The 20,314-nt window shown below is 33.1% G+C and overlaps 1 protein-coding gene across 50 annotated transcripts in view; it reads right to left on the bottom strand.

Annotated features, from left to right (window-relative positions):
* Positions 1-20,314, bottom strand: part of LOC106871687 (ATP-dependent chromatin remodeler CHD5) — a 98,990-nt gene that overhangs the window by 33,443 nt on the left and 45,233 nt on the right. For 21 of the 50 annotated variants that reach the window (XM_089340828.1, XM_089340833.1, XM_089340827.1 and 18 more), the window contains 17 exons: positions 19,030-19,071; positions 12,076-12,183; positions 11,535-11,615; positions 10,979-11,178; positions 10,650-10,790; positions 9,545-9,668; positions 8,573-8,764; positions 8,334-8,470; positions 7,878-8,079; positions 7,250-7,371; positions 6,347-6,520; positions 5,622-5,760; positions 5,388-5,519; positions 4,543-4,660; positions 4,263-4,387; positions 3,326-3,557; positions 2,799-2,816 (listed from right to left, as the gene is read on the bottom strand). In XM_089340828.1, coding sequence (XP_089196954.1) covers positions 2,799-2,816; positions 3,326-3,557; positions 4,263-4,387; positions 4,543-4,660; positions 5,388-5,519; positions 5,622-5,760; positions 6,347-6,520; positions 7,250-7,371; positions 7,878-8,079; positions 8,334-8,470; positions 8,573-8,764; positions 9,545-9,668; positions 10,650-10,790; positions 10,979-11,178; positions 11,535-11,615; positions 12,076-12,183; positions 19,030-19,071 — 2,287 coding nt within the window. The remainder of the gene's footprint in view (positions 1-2,798; positions 2,817-3,325; positions 3,558-4,262; positions 4,388-4,542; positions 4,661-5,387; positions 5,520-5,621; positions 5,761-6,346; positions 6,521-7,249; positions 7,372-7,877; positions 8,080-8,333; positions 8,471-8,572; positions 8,765-9,544; positions 9,669-10,649; positions 10,791-10,978; positions 11,179-11,534; positions 11,616-12,075; positions 12,184-19,029; positions 19,072-20,314) is intronic. The other 29 variants (XM_089340809.1, XM_089340808.1, XM_089340807.1 and 26 more) reach the window with 3 other exon arrangements.

Consider the following 20,314-nt stretch of genomic DNA (forward strand, 5'->3'; position numbering starts at 1 on the left):
AGCCCACTGGCCTGACACCTTGGATAAATGTCGTTTTGTAGGGTCACAGGTTGACCCGTATCTAGTGAATGAAATTGGGCAGATAGAAACTATAGAGGCTCATCAGGTGAATTGTACCTCTAATGCAAAAAATATAGCCTTGCCACACATTTGCTGATTCAGCCAGAGAACTGCACTAAGGTTGCAGGTATCAGTGGAATACTTATCCACTTGTCTTAGTGCAGCTGAGCGAGCAATTGGCTTCTCATAAGTTACATAAAGGTGAATAGAGATTTGATAGTTTGAAATATAATAAATTGAGAAAGGAGACTGAAAGTCTTAAACCACTACATAACACACTTGTTTAAGCCAATAATAATAACAATGGTTTCAATTTTTGGCACAGAGCCTGCAGGTTTTTGAGAGGGGTGGGGGGGCTAGTTGATTACATCAACTCCAGTACTTGACTGGTACTTATTTTATCGACCTTGAAAGGATGAAAGGCAAAGTTGACCTTGGCGGAATTCGAACTCAGAACATAAAGACAGACAAAATGTGCTAAGAATTTTGTCTGGATTGCTAACAATTCTGCCAGCTCGCATAATAATAATAATAATAATAATTCTTTAATGCTTTCTACTATAGTCACAAAACCTGAAATTTTAGTAGGGAGGTGGGGTAGTTGGTTACACTGACATCAGTACAAGACTGGTAATTATTTTATCAACCCTGAATAAAAATCACAGCCAACCTCGGCGGCACTTGAACTCTGAGTGTAAAGAGCCATTGCCTCATTAATAATAATAAAAATTATTCCCATGATCATTATTATTTTAAGCTGTCTTAAATATAAACAAATTTTAAATGCTAAAGGTGACGTTTGGAATTACTTCTGTTTAATTCTTTCTCTTTAAAAAGAGAAACAAGAATATCTTTGAAAAATATTTGATAACTGTTAGGCAGAGAATAATGGCTTAAGTTGCAGGTTACGTACATAACCAGCAATCAGAAGCATTGTTGTTCAACTACTGGTGTGTCTGCCACATGAACTATTTACAACTAATGAAGCTATAGCTGATGAGCATTAAAAAAAAGGACAGATTTGATAAAGTGCAAGCTGTTTAATTTGATACCACCACAAGCCTCACAGGGATAGGATCTTTCAAATGCTTGTCCAGATAAGCCCTTCAAACTGACAATATTTCTGTTCTTATCACCCAGAATATGGTACTGCTTTGGTACATAGTTCTGGAAATATTTGCCAGTTTTAGACTATGTTGGAATGCAGTTAACATTTTTGATGTGCTATCAGTTGATTTCACATGATACAAGTGTATTGTAAACTACAAGTCCAGTCAAAAGATGTAGGCACCATCAGCTACAATTTATATAAAAGATTTTTATGGAATATCTTCCATGTTAGGGAGCTTTTGTTCAGTGGGGTAGAGTTTATTTTAAATATTAAAATGGAGGAAGAGTTTTCCAAATTGGGGTGGTCTTTTGATTTTTTTTTTTTTTTTTTTTTTTTTTTTCCTGAGCTGCATTAAATTTTTCTGTTAATTAAATTTTACCAGGAAAAGGGTATGAAAGAGGAATATTAATTAATTAATTATATAGTTGCTTCAATCAAGTTTGAACTTTTCATACACAAAATACTCGTGATTAACAGGTGATGTGCTGACCACAGAAATGGACAGCTGTTTAAGTTAAACATGAAAGAGCAATTTTCTTTTTCTTTTTTTTTTGTTCTTTTCTTTTTAATTTTTTTTTTTTTTTTTTTTCAATGAAAGTAGCATATAGCCTTCAACTCCTGTTGGAATGCAGTATACATTAAATGTGCCATCAATGATTTCACATACAACTACTGTATTGCAAACAACATGAATGACGGGCGACTCAATGTTTTGTAGCATTCATCCAGGGATCAGTGAATAATACGGTGGTAAGAATAACAACTAGCCATACCAAAATCTTGACTCCTTTCAGCAATAATGACCCAACCACTCAACACGACGACATACCTGTGCAAGTTAGAACTTCAATGAGATCAAACATTTAAACCAACACCAGCAAACCATAATATTCTAAACTTTTGAAGAATCACCACTTCCAGATAGGGACTCCTGAATGAAACTCATTTAAGCATTGGCATACAAAATGGTTTAAAAAAAAAAAAAAAAAGGGGTGGGGACAAAATACTAAAGATTGCTTCCATACAAAAACTCTTCAACTAGCAAATTTTACATCTGATTTCTCATCCAGCCAGAGCATACAATGGAATTTAAGACAACTAATTTGGAACCACTCAATAAGAATACTACAGAAAGCATCGGTCATGCTCAAACCAAACTATTAAAACATGGAAGAAAATTGATCCGCAGAAGCTGTTTATCAAAGTGATAAACAATATAGAATAATTTGCAGACTAATGTGAAAATAGTAAAGCCATAGGTGAATGCATTCTTCCATTTGTTTTTTTTTTTCAAGTTCTAATACTTCTTGTAACTTCAGTCAGTCAGCAGCAGCATTAATAAAAATGCTCCCATGTAGAAATATGCTTACGGTTGGCATACCATCAAAACCAGGGGGATAGCACACCAACAGTGAAACTTGTAGCAGATTCAACGTTAACCATTCACATCTACAACAGACTAGTGGCAATAAAGCAAGAAACACTGACATGGAAAAAACGCTTTATAAACAAATTGCTAAGATCTATTCACAAGAGTCTATCTGAAGAGATTCTTTACGAGAAGGCACCAAAGGACATGCCTGGTTGATTAATTTGGAAAAAAAATAGTGAAGTGGTTAATACTCACAGCATGACCAGTCAGAGTCTGAAACAAAGTGACAAGGTGTTTGGTGAATTACGATTGTTATGGAGGGAAAAAATGAGAGAGAGAGAGAGAGGTAGAGAGAGAGAAACAGAGGAAAAGAAATAGAAAATGATTGGGTACATGTAAACGTCTAGAAATAATCTTGTTCCTTAGAACTAGTGAAATACACTTGGTTTGTATCTAATAAGAAGGACCAGAAACAATCCCAATGGCAGATTGTATGTGAAATCATTCATGAAGCTTTTTGAGATTCAAGCATGATGTATTCATTTTAAATTCTTACAACAGGTGATCAAGTTCCTTGCAGTTTTCTTATCTATCAAATTCAAACAATGACATTGCATAACAACAGTTGATAAAGGTTATCCATGCACTATAACTTTCAATAACAAAATATATATATATACACATACTGGCATGTAATTTTCAGATATAAACATATATATATATAGATATATAAACATATATTATAATTTTTGGTTAGTTTCGATTAAAAACGAAACACCCACTTTCACCATTTTCCTTGAAAAGTTCTTCAGTACCAAATTTCAAGATATCATCAAGTTCCTGCTTTGACATAGTTCCTCCTTTGTTGCCAAGTCCTGGACGTACAACCAAGTGAGTAAGCATCATTTTCTTTTTAGCCACCTGAGTAATTCTTTCTTCAACTGAAGCTCTGGTTACAAAACGGTAGATCATAACTTTGTTAGCTTGACCAATCCGATGAGCTCGACTGAATGCCTATAAACAAAGGGCAGGGAAAAGGAATATATATTTAGTTTCAAAGTACCAGCAAACAAACACAGACCCTAGGAAGCTAATATATGAAAATCATCATCATCATCTAATGTCCATTTTCCATGCTGAATAGGTTGGATGATTCGACAGGATCTGGCAAGCCAGAGGACTGCACCAAGCCCCAATGTCTACTTAGGCATGGTTTCTACAGCTGGATGACCTTCTAATGCCAACCACTTTTACAGAGTGTATTGGGTGCTTTTTACAAGGCAGCAGCACCAATGATGTCACCAACTAACTTGCAAGACAAACAACCCCTTCAACTGGGGGCGGATATTGATGGCTATGTGCCAGGTGATGAGAAGTTAAAATACGACAGAGTGTCTTGCTGTAGAAGAGATACATGACTACCTCAGTTGCAAAAGAGAGAAGGTGATTAAGAAATTTCTTGTACAAGATTTCGTTTATATTTAGATACTGTGAGACACTTAAGAACAATTGTTTACTAGAGCCCTCCATAAAATGTGTTACTGCCCAGGCTCAGTTAGGTAAATAGATAATAAAATCATGCAAATATTATAATTATGTAAGATTTCAATTCAGAATTATATGTTGATTGAATAAACATTTCATTTTGCATAATAGAAAATGTTTCAAACAGCTTGGAGACACAGAGACAATGAGAGAGCAACAGACAGGGAGGTTTACCTGAATATCATTATGAGGATTCCAGTCTGAATCATAAATGATAACTGTGTCTGCTGATGCCAAGTTGATACCCAATCCACCAGCACGTGTAGATAACAAGAAACAAAATTGAGGGGCTCCAGGAGCTGTGCAACAAGAAAAAGGAGAGATGAATATAAAATATAATAATGTCTCTATAATTAACAATCTTCATCTAAAGCAATTAAGTTTGCAACCATTAGAATATTCAAATCTTGTATGCAGATATTTCAACAAAGAGCTAGTTTAGTTCTGCATTTACCATTAAATCTGTCGATAGCGTCCTGGCGTTGCGATCCAGTAATTCCGCCATCAATTCTTTCATATTTGTAGCCTTCAAATTCCAAAAAATCTTCCAGAATGTCCAACATCTTGGTCATCTAAAATAATTTTCACAATATTAGAAATGTTATTAGTCAACAGCTGACTGATCATATATGACTAGCAAATCTTCTGGAAAACATTCAAAAGCAGTCTTTCACATTTCATATTTCCTTAACTTTTCGTAAGATTTTCTTATTTCTCACAAACCTACAATCAAGTTTTCTCCACCTATCCACAACTACAAGGTGTGAAAATTTCTGCAAACCTAGGCACTTCTACAATATACTTTGATACACTTCAAAATTGAAAAGCAAGAAATAGTTTCCGCATCTTTTTCCTGGTAAAACTATATTTTACATGTATTCTAAGCTATGCAAGAGCAGAATATCTGCCCAAAAGTGAAACACCTATGAGAACAGTTGTAGCATTATTTAATCAAATCAGCAAGGAAGCCATAGACCTATCGATATCTTATTTTCATTAAATTTCAGTCTGAGAGAGAGTAATTTGAAATAACAAAATCTACAACAATCAATTAGCCAAATGATTACTAGTAAAATTGCTGCATTATAAATAACATGTCTATACATTAGATAATTTGCAAGGTTAGTGTAGAAAAGATTTTTCTGATTGAATAATAAATTTGTGTATCTTTGAACACATAAGTCAAACAAAAGTAATCTAATTCTGGCTTTGATTTTCTAGTAAACTACAACAAAAACAATACTATCAAGAAATATAGATACTGAAATATATTAATTAATACAATTTCAAAATATTTACCTGAGAAAAGATCAGCACTCTGTGTCCGCCATCTTTCAGTAAACGAAGCATATTTTGCAGCAATTCTAATTTGCCACATGCTTTTGTCAAACTGTTCCCTTCAAAAGCACCATTTGGTAATCTGGGCGCTTCCTAAAAAGCAAGAGAGGAAAAAATTCAAAATCAGAAACAGCTCATAGATATGCAAAAATTCTACACAACAGTAATTCTAATAAGGCACTTGTGTTTACTTACAGCAGATGCTATAGGGAAGAGATAGGGGTGGTTGCAACATTTCTTCAAATCCATCATGATGTTCAGCAGAGATACTTGATTCCCGCCTTTTGAATTAAGAGCCTCAAAATTTCGAGTAAGAATATATTTGTAGTATTTTCTGTAGAAAGTAGAAAACAAAAATCCAGTGTAAAATCAGATTCTCTGAAACAGATGAGTTCTAAATGTATAATGTGCTGACTTATTTGATAATCTATAACTTACTCCTTGCTTATTTTCAAAGACAACTGGTAAAAGTGTCATGTCTAAACAGCTATAAACAAATCTAAATTTATGACAGATTTACTACAAAACAGAAGTAAATTAAAATTAAGTAGTGTTTTTGATTCTTATTGCAAAAATTATCAAGTTTAGACTACAACAATCTAAGCTTTTTTTGTCTTCCAACAAAGCCAAAACAGATCTGTAGACATTAGTCTCTATTCTGAGAGATTATTTAAATCAAAGACAAACTTGATAAGCCAACCGCACTAATGACATAAGAGATTCTTATCTCTTTAATCTGAATTCTTATCATCATTTGTAATTTTTGTCACACAGGAATCACAAACAATGATAAGAAGAATACAGAATAAGCTGACTATTTTCTCTCCATAAAGCAGCTTTTACAAATTTTTTACTTGTATAATAATCTAAGTTATATCATAATTATTAAATCAAGAAGATCGAGTGATGTTCCTACTTACTTCTGCATGTTGCTCAGCTCCACACGCACAATAAACTCACTCTTTGCTGGAATACCTTTCAGTACATCAGCTTTAAGGCGTCGAAGTAAATGGGGACCAAGTAAGTCGTGCAATTTTTTCACTTGTTCTTCCTTAGATAAATCAGCAAATTCATCCAAAAAACCTTGAAGATCGCTGCAATCACACAAGAAAAATAAAACTGATATCACATGATAACAAGGATACAACAATTTATGATTTTACTGAAAAAGGCATAATGAGATAATTAGGCCTGGTCAAACTATATGCCTTCACAACACTCATCTAACTTCTTAACAATCCACAAACCATATCTGTCTGGCAGTCCTATACAGCCTGAAATCACACAAATAAAAGCCCTCTGATTACATTTGTTTTATGAACTCTAATGTAAGGGAAAAGTTTTAATCCTTTCTGCCATATTTTGCAATATTCCTTAATATCAAGCTCACATGTCGTTCCAATTTTTGCTATTTCTTCCAGCCTTTTTATAGAAATTTTCTTTGTAAAATAACCAAGATTTTGGAGATGACATACAATCTTAACTTATATGTGAAACAAAAGGGAAATGTCAATCCCAGGATATATTGTTTCTGATCTGAGTAACTGTTTTGCTTGTAAACTTCATAAGGAATAGGCTGCATAAAGGCCAGGGTAAAAACTATTCGTCATGTTTGTATGTCCATATCTATCAATTTCATTAAATTTATCAACAACACCAGAAAAGTCTCTTTAAAACTTGTCAATTCCTAAATTCAACAAAAAGTGAAAAGGCTATCTAAGTTTTGTTTCCTGATTTTATTTTTCTAACATCCCGAGAATAATTCAAAAGAAAAAAAAGAGAAAACCATAAGTGAATGCTAAAAAGATGTTAAGAAAATTTACTTGAAGTTTTCGGGGCTCATGAAGTTCAATAGATGGAAAAGTTCTTCCAAGTTGTTCTGTAATGGTGTTCCTGTTAGTAGTAGCTTGTAGCCAATTTTGTATGCACTTAAGACTCGGAAAAACTGGAAGAAAAACAAAACAAAAAACATTAATGAAAGTTCTGTGTACACACTTGCTGATTCACTCATTTTGCCATTCAAATATATGTCTCTTGGACAGAGATATATATTTAAGGCAGATTTTACAGCTGGGTGCTCACCCTGTCACCAACAGGTACCGGTTTCTCAACAAAAAGATTTCATATTCTGTAAGTTTTTCAAAAGTACAAAACGGAACCATCACAATATTAACAAGGAATATAAACATTATTCACTGTTTCAATCAAGTGAAGCCGTGGGTTTGTCAACATTCACACACACACATACAGGCTCCGGTGGGTTCCATCTACTAAATTTACTCCCCAAGCAGTGGTTTGACAAAGTATCACACAGTGGGGACTGAAACCACATGAACACCAAGTGGACTTATCCACACGGCCAAAAATCTTATCTCTAAAGATAAAGGTTAATAGTTGGAAAAGAAATCTTAACAAATCAGAAACATTTAGATGATTTCATCAATAACTGACCTTCGATTGATTGTTTTTCAATCGGTGAGCTTCGTCGACTACCAGAACGCCCCATTCAACTGATCCTAGAGTAGCTTGATCAATACTAACCAACTCGTAAGAAGTTAGTAAAACATGGAATTTGACATTATAACCTTGCTTCATTTTGCAGGCTTTGCTACCACCCCGGATGGCTCCTTCATCAAACGAAAATTCGTGTTCTCTGAAACAAACAAACAGAGCATGTATGATGAAAGGAATAAAAAAATATAATTAAAAGACGTATGGTTAAAAGAAAATTAGAGAACAATTTCTGTGGCAGAAAATCAAGGAAATGAACAGAAACCTCACAAACTAACAGAATGTGTGTGACTAAAGGGTTAAAAAGAAATATGCATAGTTAAATGTAAGGGTTAGAAGAAAACTTGGAGGACAATTTCTGTTGCAGAAAATCAACAAAGCAGAGAAATGACTTACCGAATAACTGCCCGACTATCCTTGTCTCCGACATATGTAACAACATACAATTCAGGTGCCCAGAACTCAAACTCTCTTTCCCAATTGATGATTGTTGAAAGTGGGGCACTTACAAGGAAAGGACCTCTTGAATGGCCCTACAGTTTTTAAAAAGAAAAAGAAAAGAAAAAAATTAAATCCTTGTCCTGCTGATTACTACAAGTCTATTGTTTGTAAAATACATTAAACGATGGCCTTACCTCTTTAAATAATGAATAGAGGAATGTAATGGTTTGAATGGTTTTGCCAAGACCCATTTCATCAGCTAATATGGTGTCTGTGCCATTGGCCCAAGAGTAGCGTAACCAGTTCAAGCCTTCTAGCTGATAGCCATGTAGAGTACCACCAGTAGAGTCTATGTAGTCTGCCTGAATGTCTAGTTTTTTGCGGAGCTGGAAAATAAGAGGAGAGAAAAACTTCAGTAACTCTGAAAAGAAAAGTTCGAAGAAACAAGTTTTATAATGATATTGTAGGGTTGCTGTGAGGCCAAATCTCACCAGCTTGAACAAAGAACATGTAGAATATTTTGACCGGATATGGCCAGTTTAAATTCTCTAGTGTTATTTATATTCATACCAAACTTCCTGATGTTCAACAGATTTGAAAGGGGCCTCTTTTACATTATACTTTGACCTGTTTAAGCTGTGCATACTCACAAATAGGCCTAGCTTTATAACTTTACATATAAAACTAATACAATGACAAAATCACTTGGACATAGTAGTAGTGACTGTAGCTGCTGGAAACAAGACAACCTTGCTAGTGCTGTAGCCATGATAAAGTGCACCTAGCACAATGTAAAGTGGTGAGTGCAGGAACAGAGATAACATAGGGCCAAGGCAAGCCTTTAGACCTACCAAAGACATGGCAAGCTCCCTGCCTTGGGGCCACAATAAAAAGCACTCAGCACACACTGTAAAGTGGATCATGTTGTAAAAGACATCCCACTCATAGACACTATGCCAAAGCTAGAACATGAGCAAGGTATGATCACGTGATGTGTCTAGACAGGGAACTACATTGAATAAGAACTGATATGGATCACAGCAATGTATCTCTTGAAAACTATCATTAAAATTAATAACCACAAATTCTATATTTTATGTACCTCTACTGACATGTATACAAAGAGAAGTACCAAAATGAAAATACAGAAACGATATGCTACTTACATCAGAAGTAGGATAGAGGGGTGGCGTACGAGAAACATTATCCGATTCTCGTCCATCTTTCATTTTTTTCCCCTTTACTTTTGATTTCTTTTTATCGACCCCACCACCTCCGTACATCATATTTCTGGAAAAAGGATATTTTGCATGTAAATAAAGCAGAATTGAAAATAAACAATACAAAAATTAAAACACACACAAACAGTGAAAATTGTGACTGACACCCCACCAACAAGGTACTTTATCAATCTCTCATCAAAATGTTCAATAAAACTCAGACAACGGAGCACTGATCAAAACTGGCAAGGACTCGCTGGTAAACTGTCTTAACTGATTTAATGTTTTTGTTAATTGGTTTCAGTCAATCAACTGTTTGGGGCACAGTTTTTAATGGCATAGTCAATGGAAATCAAATCAGTACTTGTAGACTGATGTTAACCAAATGCCAAAAGATGAACCATAATCATGATCATCATTTAACATCCACCTTCCATGGCATGGGTTGGACGGTTTGACAGGAGCTGGCCAACTCCAGCCACATTTTAATACACAACATAAAGGCAGGTAAACAAGTATTAGGATATTTTGTGTAATGCACAATTGATTCTGCAATCTTCTATTTAGGAAAAGCTGACAAAACACACATTATTTTGCTTGCCATAAATGCCAATATAGTGTTTTAAATAATGCAGAAATAAGAAACTAATGAACTTTAGGGAGTCAAAGAGGAAACAAAAGACAATGTGGACAGTTTAACCTATTTAAAGAGACATCTTTGAGGGTTAAATTTGGTAAGATTGTGAAATATTTGCTATATTTCTGAACTAGAAAAAGTACAACTGTTTTAGAGTTTAATGCAATAAGCAGCACTATTTGAACTTACTTGCCTTAAAAAGGCAGGACACATGGACCTTGTGAGCAATTTTCCTGCAGGGGGGACCCCACAAGTGCTAGCAATTCTTGAAATGGGACAGGAGTATAAGACATATATACACAAAATCAAGGTACAAATATCTACTAATAGTATAAGTTGCATCTTCTTTTTACAAGGAAGATGGAAATCATTTAAGTGCACTGAGAGGAAAGAGAAGTGAGAGGAATTAAATACCTTAAGTTTTCGTAATCATCAACGTATTTCTTCCAGTCAAGGTTCAAGTCCTTGAGTGTGTCTTCACATTCCCATGTTGACTGGTCATAAGGTAAATCTCTCCATTTCATTAAGTACCATACTTTCCCATCTCTTGTAACCCTGTTCAAAAACCACACGAGATTTCAGTATATTTATATGAGAGAGAGAGAGAGAGAGAAACCAAGTGTGTGTGTGTGTGTGGGGGGGGCAAATTAAGTGTTTATGCATGAATGAGTACAAATATTTTTAATTGTGGGTTTTAGAGTGAAAGAAAGGATATATAATACTATAACAGAAGAACAACGCACTTGTGGTTAATAGCTCGATGGATTTGCAACCATTCTGGTCGCACACCATACCGATAAAACCTTTCTTCAAGGTTTTCAATGTTATCAAAGTTTGACCGATCCTTCTGACCATAACTGCTGCCGTCTTCAAGAGGGGGTGGTTCATCCATGTCATTTTTACGCATGTAGTTTCGATACATGGCTGGGTGATACACATCAAGCTGAAAATGCAATATGAAATACCAATAAATTAGAAATTCTTTTCAAGAAGAGAAAGTGACATAGACAAGCAGAGATTTATGCTGGGCACTGGCCCCACCAATCTCACCCATCTGGCAGGGAGACCTGCAAAGGTCTAAGGCACTCCCCTTCCTGATTAATTATAATTAATGAAAATTTTATTGATAACACAAACTATTTTTTTTAGAAAATTTGAGTCAACCTTGATGTGATTTGAAATTAAAAATATTTATCAAAAAGCTAAACATATAGAAATGAAATATGATGCAAATCCAGGAGAGCAATGTTATTTCTACCAGTTATGGAAGAATAAAAAAACTGAAATTCTCTACGTTACCTGCAGTTCTAGAATCCAACTACAATGCCAGTAAGACATATCTTGCCATTTGATGAAAAATTCACGAGTGGGTTTGTGTTCCTGGAAGAAAATAAAGGAAAAAAAAAAATTAACATGCTGACAGGAAATCAAAAACAAAAAGTTTAAAGCATTTCCTCATGAATCACTTCAGTTGATAAAATAATATGGTAAATTTGATAACTTGTGAAGTATTTGCTATATTTCTGAGCTGGAAAAAGTACAACTATTTCAAGACTTTAATGCAAGAAGCAGCACTTGATCACCTTAAAAAAGAAAGACAAAGACCTCCTGAGCAGTCTATCTTGTGGAGTGTACCCACCTTAGTGCTACTAACTCAAATGTTTAAAGAAGAAACAATAAAAAGGAAAGAGACGGTCAAGATCACAGTTATTGGTGTGCTGGTTTCACCAGCAGAACTAATGCTCTTCCTTTTCACACCTACAGAAGTGGTGACATGTTGAAGACAATATTACAGTAAACAAACTAAGGCTTAGATTAATGAGCATGAAAATATATTCACCAATTTTTTCTCATTATGTGTATGATCCAGCTCGTCCTCTGCAGATTTTGGTGGCTCTGACCATCTCCAAGTGAGAATTTTGTGAACCTTTCCTTTAAGAGGTTCACACTAAAAAAAGGGAAAGATTAACAGGCATTAAAAACAAGTCAATATATAAATATACACATTTTCATTCCCTTTTACTCACACATACATGCACACAGACTTCATTTCACACTTAGAGAAGGTTCAATATAAATTACCAAATGCCATCTAATAAGTGTCACGCTACAAAATTTTATTAAAAATTACAGAAAAAACTGAGAAAGTGATTGCCACCAATTGTAGTTTTTTTTTCTTCTTTTTCATTTGTTACTTATGAGTTTACTTGTTTTATCATTTGTATCTGAAGAACCTACATTGAAAGTTTACACTACTGAATCTCTTAAACTAACCAACTCGGTACATTTAAACCAATTGGTTACAGTTTTCATAGTAGTTCTAACATTTACTGATTAACAAAATATTCAATGAGGAACTACACATCAAAAATTACCACTTAAATTTCCATCATTCCTATCATAAACACCATTTTCTGTTATCATTTAGGACTTCTTATGCAAAGACCATAAAATCATTCTTCAACACACCATGAGAAGCCATTAACCACAGAATTAATGCTAAAAAATTTTGAACTCAAAATAGTACAGTACCAAATATTAAATACACCTCCCTCCCTCACACACACACCAAAAAATGTCAACTCATATCCATCATACTTTGGTTATCAACAAGGATGTTGTCAATACCCTATATCTATGAGGAAATGCAGTAAACATATAGTAAATATACTTAATGCCAGTTACTCAGTTACTGGGAATAATAATTCCCATCACTATTTCCACATAGCTAGTATATTTTCTATACATACACACACACACATATATATATATAAAACCAACTCATTTTCACATCCATTCACAAACTCATATCCCTGATATAATCATTTGCATGTTTGGTAAGGCTACTGTTTCTCACCAAACTACCTCTCTATTCCAATAATTAGTCAGTTGGACAGAGAGGTAAAACATAGCTTTGTTAATAGCAATACTGAATTCATATTTTTTTAAACCAATACCCTAATAAGTTGATATAACAGAATTTATTGATATTCTTTACAATATTATAGAAATTGTGTTAACAGCTTATAGTTGCTTACTTGAAATTAAATACCAAGACAAAAAAAAAAAAAAAGATTGGAGTGTAGAAGTGTTTAATGAATACCAACAAGTTATGTAATTACTTACCTGCAGAAGTAATCATTTCTCAGCGATTTTATTAACATACATAAAAATCAACTAAAGCACGTCTGATAAATGAGCATAAGTTTTCATGAAGACATTAAACCAAAATTATTTCAAATAAAACTTTACACTTTCATTTTACAAACACTGGGGAACAATAATGTTTCAGATTTCAAAAGGTTATAACAGAGATCCTGCAGCCTGAAAGAAAACTACTTTGCACATATCCACGCATGCACATGTGTGTGTGTGTGTGTTCTTGTGCTATGAAGTTCAACAAGCAGTAAAGCACTGTATCAGTAGAGAGAGTGAAGGTATTATTATAAATGAAAAACATACAAAAAGTCTTGTAAAATTCAGTTGCCCAGGGTTTCTGGGCGAAATATTAAATTTCACTATTTTTCAAGCTTGTAATGTACACAAGACAGTTTAGTAACTGCATTTGATGTAAAGTTTGAATATTTCAGCCAGGAAACCATGGACAGCTGGAATTCACAAGACTTTTTCTGCGTTTCTGATAGATAGACAAACATGTACGTATGAACAAAATTTTTTTGAATTGTAAAAACTCCACTGAAACTAATTAAACACAAAAATATTAATTTGCCTTTATGTATTTTTTCTACAGTGTCAAGATTATCAGAATATGGATAATGTGAGAATTTAATGGGTTAATATGGGTTTTCCATCTAAATTGACCAGCACAACCAGTGAGGCTTGGTAGATGGTTTGGTGTTTTTTTCCCCAGCAGTTGAGTGATGGCGGTATTACAATACTCTACATTGAAACAACCAACCCTCGACTGTTTTTTTTTTTCTTCTTCAGGTCAAGTATACTCATTTCACTGATTCATTCGACATTTACTTTCCACTCAAATGTTGTCAATGGGGACACATGTACCCAGACACATACACACACACACACACACACAGACAGAGGCTTCCTTTCTGTCTCTGTCAACCAATTCCGCAGATAAGGAATCAGTCCAAAGCTATAATAGAAGACACCTAACCAAGATGCCATGATGTAGGAGTGAACCCAAAACCATGTTACTGCAAAGCCAACTTTGTATGTACACAGCGATGTATATAAAATGTGTATTCAACTTACATCATACCTAAGTTGCTCTTCAATGAAAAAACATGCAAGTAATTATATTTTCAACTAAAGCTTTCAGTTCAATGCACTACCATCTCTAGGTGATACAACAGAAAAATAAACCAGAAACAGTTAAGTATTAGGCATCAGTTTAAATGGTGGTGAATAAGAATCAACAGAAGAGAATACGTTTATTTTAACTAGAGCCTAGCAATATAAGCTGAAATTTTGAAGGTAGAGAAGTGGTCAGTATAAATGAAACGTCTAAAAATTAGAAATGTTCCAACAGTTTAATAAAAATAAGAATAGAATATGTTTCTCTTGTGTAATTTGAAGTATTAATAGAAGAAAAAGTGCTATTGCTTGCTTTGAATGTAAAAGAGAGAGAGTGGGTGTCAACAGAAACAACGAGAGCAGTTTAGTTTAATTTAAAGAGATAAAAAAAAAAAAAGAGAGATACAACCATGTGAATGTAAATTAAAAGAGCATTTAATTTCACAATACAGAATATATAAAGTAACTGCATAAACAGATGTATCAAATTTTGTGACAGCTAGAAAAATTATCTACAATTAATAGTTACACAAAACTGTAAAATTAAAATGAACATATTCTTGACAATTCCAAAATTAAGCCAATGCTGCACAAAAGAAAAGAAATTAAGTAATATTCCCAATTTGGCTTTGGAAGAAAGAAAGGCAGGAAAAAACTTAAAACTCTTAAAATCTGAAACATTATGTAAGCCAGTTTATAAATACATAAAAATGAACAGCTTATAAATACATTACCAAAAATGAACTTCAAAGTGAACATTTTGCTTTATTTCATTACAATAATTATATATCATGGTTTTTTTGGGGTTTTTTTAAAGAAAGTTCCAAATGTCAACTTCATGTAAACTTACCAATTTCAAAGTGAAAAATCATTAAATGTGCCACACTGAGAATTAAATAAAATATCAAATGGAAAATTTATTCAATTGATTAATAAAAAAAAACAACAAAGCATGACAGAAAGCCTTAATTGAAAAATAAAACATCCCACCTACCAGTTTCTGTAAGTCCTTCCGTCACAAAGTGGGAAGGAAACCACAGCTATCACAAAAAGCAACAGCTGCCGGGATCAGGAATTAATGAGCAATTTAATGATGTAGCACTTTTACAACAAAAAAGTAATAATAACAATAATAAATAAAGCATTAAATTCCTTTTGAACACCTATTTCTTCTTTTATATATGAAGGTGCACAGGTTAATAAGCGGTTTCTATAGCAAAAGTGTATTCATAAAAACGACAGGATACTTCAGCAGCTCTCCTCAACAAAACATTGCTAAGTGATAAATTAATTCAAGTACCACGGAATATTAACCCAAAATATTTAGGATTCCTTCTTCAAATTGACTGAACTGCAAAAAGACAATGTTCACTATTATATAGGAACATTATTTGAACTGGAATTCATGCCAATTTACAAGAGAGATAAAATCTGGATACCTGCAGCTGACGGAAGCAGATTATAATTAATAACAACCAAAAGGAGAGTTTTCTTTCTACACAGTGATGTATGAAGTTTGAACAACAAGCATGCAAGTCAGAAAATATGGAGCTCTGCATGCTGCCACTAAAACTGCTGCACTGCAATGGTTACGGTGATTAAAACAGCCTACCAGAGAAACCAGTCTAAATTCAGTGTACTGTCAACCAAATAAACATTTGGGCAATTCAAATACTATTTCCAAGAAGACTCATGTGGGGTGTTTTTTGTTTTGTTTTCTGTGGGTGGGGTCAGCATATTACATGCAAAATTAGAAGCATGTTTCCAGTCTTGTATGCTTGTCGATTAGAGTGTGTGCATGGAGGAGAAAGATTTAGGGGTGTTTCAGGTTATAAAATACAGAATTTGTATATTGCTGGAAATTTAAATAGGAAATGATATTGAATGAAAAAGACAGTGCAAAAATCAAATTTTTCAGCAATTCCAATGACGGAAAATCCTTCCAGAAATAGTTGTGATTTAAACCATAGAATGCCATTGGCATGCATACTAGCTACACAAAGCAAGCATCATTATATCAGGAAAGGAATAGTAATCCATCTAATTAACAAATAAATAACTTATTGTGAGCTGAACACCACCTTCAGAAGATTCCCACCGCTCAAGGTTAGCTAAAAAATTTAACCTCTAAATTGAATATTAACACAAACAGTCATTTACGGTGAAATACCACTTCTTCATTAGAAATAAAACCAACGTTTTTTTGTACTTTGCAGGTTGTAATGCATTTCATTATCCCAGTGAATAAACAAAGTTGATGTTAATGTGCATAGAAAGCAGATTAGTTTGTATACCATGTACACAAAACAGAATTGCCTATTACATTAATTAAACAGTGATGATCAATATTATTATAATGAATGGTCACTCCCAATTAATATTAGCAAACAGAATTATAAAATTAAAAGCATAAACTTGTACTATGCAAACAAATGAAGCTATAGTGCAAAAATAGTAAACCTAAGATTAAAAGACTCATTTTCTTTCCATCATACAGCAAAAGAAAAATGTATATATGCATATATATATATATATATATATATATATATATATATATATATGTATGTATATATGGCAGACACTATTCCAATAAATATGCTTACACTACCTACTTAGACCAAGTAAAAATTCAAATATATTTTTACTCATATTTTACCAAAGATAAATTGAAAAACAATCCTTTAACATTAAAACCAGCCATATCCAGCCAAAATATTCTGCCTCGTGTTCAAATTGGGCAGATTCAACATATCACACCTACCCTACAATGTCATTGTAAAAAATAAACAATCCCTTTATCAAAAATCTTGAAGCCACAAAACAATGAAAAGATTAATTCAAAACAATGTGAATAAATAAACATTACATTTGACAGAAAAGTCTGAGTGCTAAAGGGTTAAGAGCAATAAAGTTTTCATAGCGAGCAAAAGTCTAAATCTGCATTTGAGAAGAAATAACCGATGAATATATATTAGATACAAGCAACTGTTATTATAAAAACACCCTACAATATGTTCAGCCGTAATAATCTACATATTTTCTACACTGACATTGCAAAACTGTTTATATGCAAAACTGACAAATGTGTTTCACTGACCCTCATTGTGATTGTTGTAAGTCATCAACTCTTACCACCCCACCATCTTTCAACCACTATGTTGAGTCCACAGACTGGGCATCCAAATATCTGGTGCGTTCCTTCATTGTTAAGGATTGATATACTCTGGAACAGCCCTATCCTCTTAGTATACAGTAGTTCATCAAAAACATTCTATTACACCTAGACCAATCTTGCCTCCAAACTATAATACTCTTCTGGTACGATGGTGGAATTTCCTTGGACATAGATACAAAATAAAACTGGCAATTGAGAAAGATGCAGCACAGTCAAACCTAGCAAAGAGTAATAAAGGGAGGGGGGGGGCATTTTGACAAACCTATGGAAAACAATTTGACAGTAGTGTAAGGATTTGGAGTTTCATTTTGACCCATTAAAAGTAAAGGCCTGACTCACCAATTAAGTGTCTCATATAAATCTTAAGCTTTCTCTCTTAATATAACATCTTAATCTAATTTGACAAGTTGATTATTCTATTCAACTTTTATTTGATTTTTCTTTATTTCATCAAGGAAGTAATATACCTAAGAGGAGACAATTTTATTCATATAAGCTAAAAGATCATATCTATCTTGGCTTTCCTTTATAGAAATTAACATGCTCAATCCATCTCAGAATACTTAAATTATTGTCAATCACATTAAATGAAACCTTTCTCTCTCCTATTCACACACACCATACAGAACATTACTGAAAATTTACACAACCACTACAGCATAGGTAAAACCAGATATTTTCATTCACTTTTTTCTTTCCAGTTGACTTGAAATAACTTTGAATATGACAGACCTTAAAACATTGTTAGGATATTACTAAATTTTTTTCCGTAATAACTAAATAAAACATATCAGTATTCACATAGCAGCCAAGAAACCTCCTTCAATGTTCAAGAGAAAAATAACTTACGATTTAAGAAAAAATTTTCAACAGAAGGAAAGAAAAAAAGAGAGAAAAGTTGTGTGTGTGTGTGTGTGTGTGTGTGTGTGTGTGTGTGTGTGCGCGCATGTATGTGTGTGTGTGTGTGTCCAAAAACCCATGTAAATAAGAATTCACTGTGTGCTAGGTATACAATTCAAATGATAAATGAAATGTAGAGTTAGGATGGATATGGATATATATATATATATATATTATATTATATATATAAAGACCCTAAGACTACAATGATGGCAATCACTTTCTCAAGCTAGAAAACTAATTAAAGCAATTACAGAATATGTCAACTACTATTTATAGAATATCATTTAATACAATGTTACCAAAATGAAATAACCTGGAATCATTAAATAAATTGCCTACATTTATGTCCACCCGTTCAAGTCCTATTGGCATTCATCATTAACATTTTAACTAAAACAAATCAGCAAGCCAAAAATGGCCAGCAGACTATTATGTACTCACTTCAATAACTGGACCCACTTCCCCCTCGCTTGGTGTTTGGTTCTGAAAAAATAAGAAGGTCCATCATAGGTTTAACGACGTTATCAGGCCTCGGCATAAGGTAAGACAGTTTTCCCCGTTGATAAATACGATTTAAATCAGTATTTTTCATTGGTTTTTCCTTTTATACCTTCTCATTTGCATTTTTTTGTTTGGTTTTTTTTTTTCTTTTTTAATTTTATCTTAGTTTTTGAAAATTAACTGATCTACAGTAATTTAATGTGAAAGCTTGATTCTATTCTTTACGAGTGAAAATGAAAATGGGATTGCAATTGCAACTTAAAAGTTTTGAAAAAGCAAGCAATAAAACACAAAAAGGGGGAAATAATACACGAAAGGGGTCAGTGTTGAGTAAATACTAAGTTCTATTCCGGTTTAAAATATAAACTAAAGCTATCTACTTATCACTGAATTAACTAACTAAATTTTTAAAAAATTATATTCAAAAATAGGAAATTTGATGTTACAAGAAGAATAGGTCTCTGACATTAAAATCTGAAATCATTAATGTCAAATATCTTTATTCTTAAAATGAGCTAAAATGGTTTTTATTAATATTGAAAAAATTTTTTTTATTAATATTGAAATACTATATTTAAATCCAAAACATTAAACAAATGGTTGATCTTTAGACCAGGGAAAAACCTTATACTGTACAAATACTGGAATTGTAAATCTATCAAAATATAAAAGCTTTTTATAACCACAGATAATAAACACTATGGTAGAAGTAAATTGCTGACGAATAAAGTTTAATTAAAATTATTATTCCATAAAAACTGTAAAACATTGATATAAATAATTTCCCCAGGAAGATTTTTGGAAAATGATGCTAGTTTGATAGCAAAAATTATGTAACCATTGAATTAACAGAACTATTTTAACATAAGAGACCATCCAAAAATGTTTCGATGGTCTTTAGTACACTTTAGCCTTACTTTTAGAAATTACAGCCCTTTAATCTACATTGAAATATGCATCAGCAACAATGTATTCTTTAATTTAAGCTGAAAAAGATCAGAACTGTAAACTTGGTTAACTCTTTCAGTGAAACTTTCCCAAATCAATATTTGTAGAGGGTTCTATTAAAGACATTGAGGGGTTTAACACAATGCTTTTTCATTTGATGGCATTTTACAAAAATAGCATTATTTTCAAAATCAAAATATGTATAGACAGCAACATTGTGGGAAATTGTATATTCAAAGGTATACACGATATACAAGACTCTGGAAGGTTGGTGAAA

The sequence above is a fragment of the Octopus bimaculoides genome, chromosome 24 (genome assembly GCF_046866305.1).
Source record: "Octopus bimaculoides isolate indiv1 chromosome 24, ASM4686630v1, whole genome shotgun sequence".
In the NCBI taxonomy this organism is placed as follows: Eukaryota; Metazoa; Mollusca; class Cephalopoda; order Octopoda; family Octopodidae; genus Octopus; species Octopus bimaculoides.